Here is a 3,724-nt window from a genome sequence, read left to right as displayed (position 1 = left end):
TTGAGACACATCCGATACGTCAGAGGATTTCAACAGTATTCAGAGAATGTTGAAGGCGATCAGAATTCTAACTAACGTTGCCCTTTTCCCTCTCTCCATCAATTCTTTCTTTCTCACTTATAATTGATTATGAATATTTCGTTGTGTGAATGTTCGGTACAATTTGTATCTCGGGCATTAGTTAGTCGTGCATGACGTTCATCACTTGTTTTAAAGGACCTGTTAGTAGATGTACGAATTCGCTCTTTCTAGGCATGGTTATAGTTTTATTGTGAAGATACTTGATCAATTAAAATCTGATATGTGACTTGACGGGCTACTACGTAGGCTTTATTGTATGTAAAACTATAAAAACTTCTTTTAATTTACATTTAAATTAAAAGACAAAACTAAATGACATGACAGGCATCAAAATACGTCAAACGTTTGAAAGGAAAGTAGGTCGAGCAAGGTAAAGGCACCTAGTTCCGCGGTGTTTTTATTTTAACTTAAAAGAACATTAAAAACTGAGTATTTATTGTTTCTTTTTTTAGAATTGCTAATTTTATTAGAAGTGTTATTTATCTTAATTTTGAAATATAGTCACAGTTCATAGTCATAGTCAGACTATAAAAAAGATTAAATATGAGTCTGAGGCACCTTATTTCGATTTAAAAATTCTAATTCATTTGGTTTGGTTCCCTATTTCGAGTGTTTAAAATATAAAGGAAAGGAGGTGGGGTGAAATAGACATAATGTTCAAAAATAATTTGATTTTTTAACATTATGTATCTTTCTCCCAACCTGTTTTCCTTTCTATTTATTGTCTTTGGATTTTAAATCAGCCTTTTTCTCCTCAATTTGTGAAGAAAATACTCAAATGTAATGATAAAAAATATAACCTTTCCAATATTTCAACCTAAAAAATGAAACACGTGATTGAAGCCAGCATCTTGAATGGCAGGTTTGACAAACATTGTCTGTACATGGCTTAAATTTAGAAACACCGTGCTTTCAAACCTAAGCCATGTTTTTAAAACCACCCAGTTTGTTTTTATTGGCTAAAGACGGACTAAGAATATTGTACACTCTCTTGCACTATTTTTTTTTTCAACTGCCATAATAGTAAAGTTTTGTTGTTTAAACAGCATTTCTTTTCTACATATCATCATCATCATCATCTCAGCCTATCGCCGTCTAGATATAACATAATATATTATATACATGGCAAAACAACGTTTGCCGGGTCAGCTAGTTATTAATATTTTTGAATAAGGACGGGTTAAGAATGTTATGGGCTGCGTAGACATTTAAAACATTGCGACTTCCTACGGTAAACTATTTGAAGCAAATGAATTTTATTTTGATTACATAAGATAAGTATTCAAACATTGCATACATGATAATATTATTGTAACCAACACATAGGGGGTGATGTAAAAGAGCAAGATTAAATTCTACTATCGCAATTGATAGTCACGCGAATCGTAGGAAATTTCTCAATGGCAACCTGAGGATATCAACAAATATAGATAAGTTGTTTGCAACAACCTGTTTCAGTTGTATAAGTGTTGTGTGTCTGTCGGGACATCATCAAAATAACAATTTCTTTAATAAGATTTGATTTGTTCTTTGACCGTCCACAATGTCCGCTGATAGCACTCTAAAGTCAAAAGGGCATACAAAAGTCCAATGGGCGCTTACGTTCCTAAGTAAAAACAAATATTTTGTTTTTTACTATTCTTCTTAAAGTGCAACTTAGACGGATTATATTATGTTTTTCTGGATACAACAATTTTAGGTAACCTTCCAAATTTGACGTATGGTCTTCAATGTGGCTGGATGTCACCTGTGACGAAACTACTGCAGTCAGAACAGTCTCCGGCTGGTAGACCACTCAGTGACAGTGAAATATCATGGATCGCTAGTGCACCCTCACTGGCGGGAATGGTGGGAGTGCTATTTTTCGTACCATTAGTAGAAAGATATGGAAGAAAACCGGGAATATTAATAATGCTGGCGCTTCAAGTGGTAAGAGAAATTGTGATTTTATATACGCTGCCTTGTCTTGGTCTAGGCCATAATTCAGAATACACTACTATATTTTTCTTGCGCGCTTTAAAATCAGGAAATAATAATAATAATTTCTTTTTATTCCAGTTGACATGGGTCTTCAAAATATTTCCATCCTCCATGACCTGCTTGATCATAGGCCGGGTGGCGTGTGGTATGGCTGGGGGAGGGTGCTTCCATGTCGTTCCTATGTACATTAAAGAGTTTGCTCAGGACAGCATTCGAGGCACTTTGCTATCGATATTTGTGATCGCACAAAGTATGGGCATTCTCATTATATACGCGTTAGGAGGGTACTTAGACTATTATACCGTACTATGGGTTGTAATTGGAATACCAATACTAGGATTTGGACTGTTTCTAAAAGCTCCCGAGTCACCTGCACATTTAGTGAAAGTGGGAAAGATTGAGGTAACTTGTTACTATTTGGTTTATCTGATAAATGTAGATTATAAAAGATTTTTCCTCTTTCCTTCGAAAATGTCAATACTTCAGAGTGTCCACTATACATAGAGCGGAAGGAAATTTATCATTTTTGCGCAATACGAAAAATAATGTTTTGAACAGGATTAGACAAAAAAACGATGTTTTTAGGAGGCGGCCAGTACTCTTTCATTTTTAAGAGGAATTGAAGTTGAGGATAAAGAAATTCAAAATGAAGTCAATGCGATAAAAAAGGATGACGATTATTTTAAATCTATACCTGATGTATCGTTGATCACTATATGTAAGTGTTAAAAGTTATTTTTCTTATTTAACTCACCTGTTCAATTATAATTAAACATTTAGGCTAGGTTTTAGCAATTGTTTATAAGATACTGTAAATACTTTCGTCACATTTTAGTCACAACCAAGGCATGGAGAAAAGCTTTCGTCATTATGATTCTGATTATCCTCGCGGGAGCCACAAGCGGCGGTTTTACTATATTGAACTATGCGGCTACCATACTGTCTACCTCTGGTGTAGGTTTGAGTCCAGAGCTGCAGTCCCTCAGCATACCTATTTTTATGACAATCGGCTCACTCTTCACATTTGCTACAGTGGATAAATTGGGAAGAAAGGTCAGTGAATAAACCAAGGAAATTTTGGAATTATTAGAAATAGACAAATGTTAATTTATTTATTTATTTTTCCAGCCTATTCTATTGATGGCATACCTCGCATCAGCTCTAGCTTTTGCCTGCCTAGCAACAACAGGCTTACTCAAGTGCACGGATGGGTCACACCTGGCTGGCTTAACGTCCTCATGTTAGCAATCGTGATTTGCTGCTATGGCGGTGGCATTACTCCTGTACCTTTCATAGTTATGCCTGAGCTATTCAATTTTCAAGTAAGTTGGCGAATTATAATAATAATATGACTTCTTGTTACCTACTCAACCATTTTTATTCATCCTTATTTTCCAGATCCGAGGAAATTGATGGGATATTTAGTAATGTTGGCATGGTTCATGGCTTTCATCCAACTCTTGGCCTTCAGTGCCATCACGAGCAGCTACGGAGCCCACATGAGCTTCTACATGTTTACGGTCATTAACTTCTTAGGAGTAGTCATTACATTAGTACTACTTCCTGAGACTAATGGTAAGTCTGTGGAAGAACTGGAAAGGAAACTCAATGGTGATGATGTAAGGGCAAGTGAAAAATGTGAAGATTCCTGAAGAGAGTTTTA

The 3,724-nt window shown here is 35.5% G+C and overlaps 1 protein-coding gene across 1 annotated transcript; it reads left to right on the top strand.

Moving 5' to 3' along the window:
• Positions 1-1,228: 1,228 nt before the first annotated feature.
• Positions 1,229-3,270, top strand: LOC113501525 (facilitated trehalose transporter Tret1-like; the record flags this gene model as incomplete). Its single annotated transcript, XM_026882712.1, has 6 exons — positions 1,229-1,691; positions 1,781-2,010; positions 2,140-2,463; positions 2,647-2,779; positions 2,897-3,114; positions 3,190-3,270. Coding segments are annotated over exons 1-6 (1,053 nt in total), but the record flags the coding sequence as incomplete, so codon positions are not given.
• Positions 3,271-3,724: the final 454 nt, after the last annotated feature.

The sequence above is a fragment of the Trichoplusia ni genome, chromosome 2 (assembly GCF_003590095.1).
Source record: "Trichoplusia ni isolate ovarian cell line Hi5 chromosome 2, tn1, whole genome shotgun sequence".
In the NCBI taxonomy this organism is placed as follows: domain Eukaryota; kingdom Metazoa; phylum Arthropoda; class Insecta; order Lepidoptera; family Noctuidae; genus Trichoplusia; species Trichoplusia ni.
Note: the sequence above shows the minus strand (reverse complement) of the source record. Positions and strands in the feature narration are given on the sequence as shown.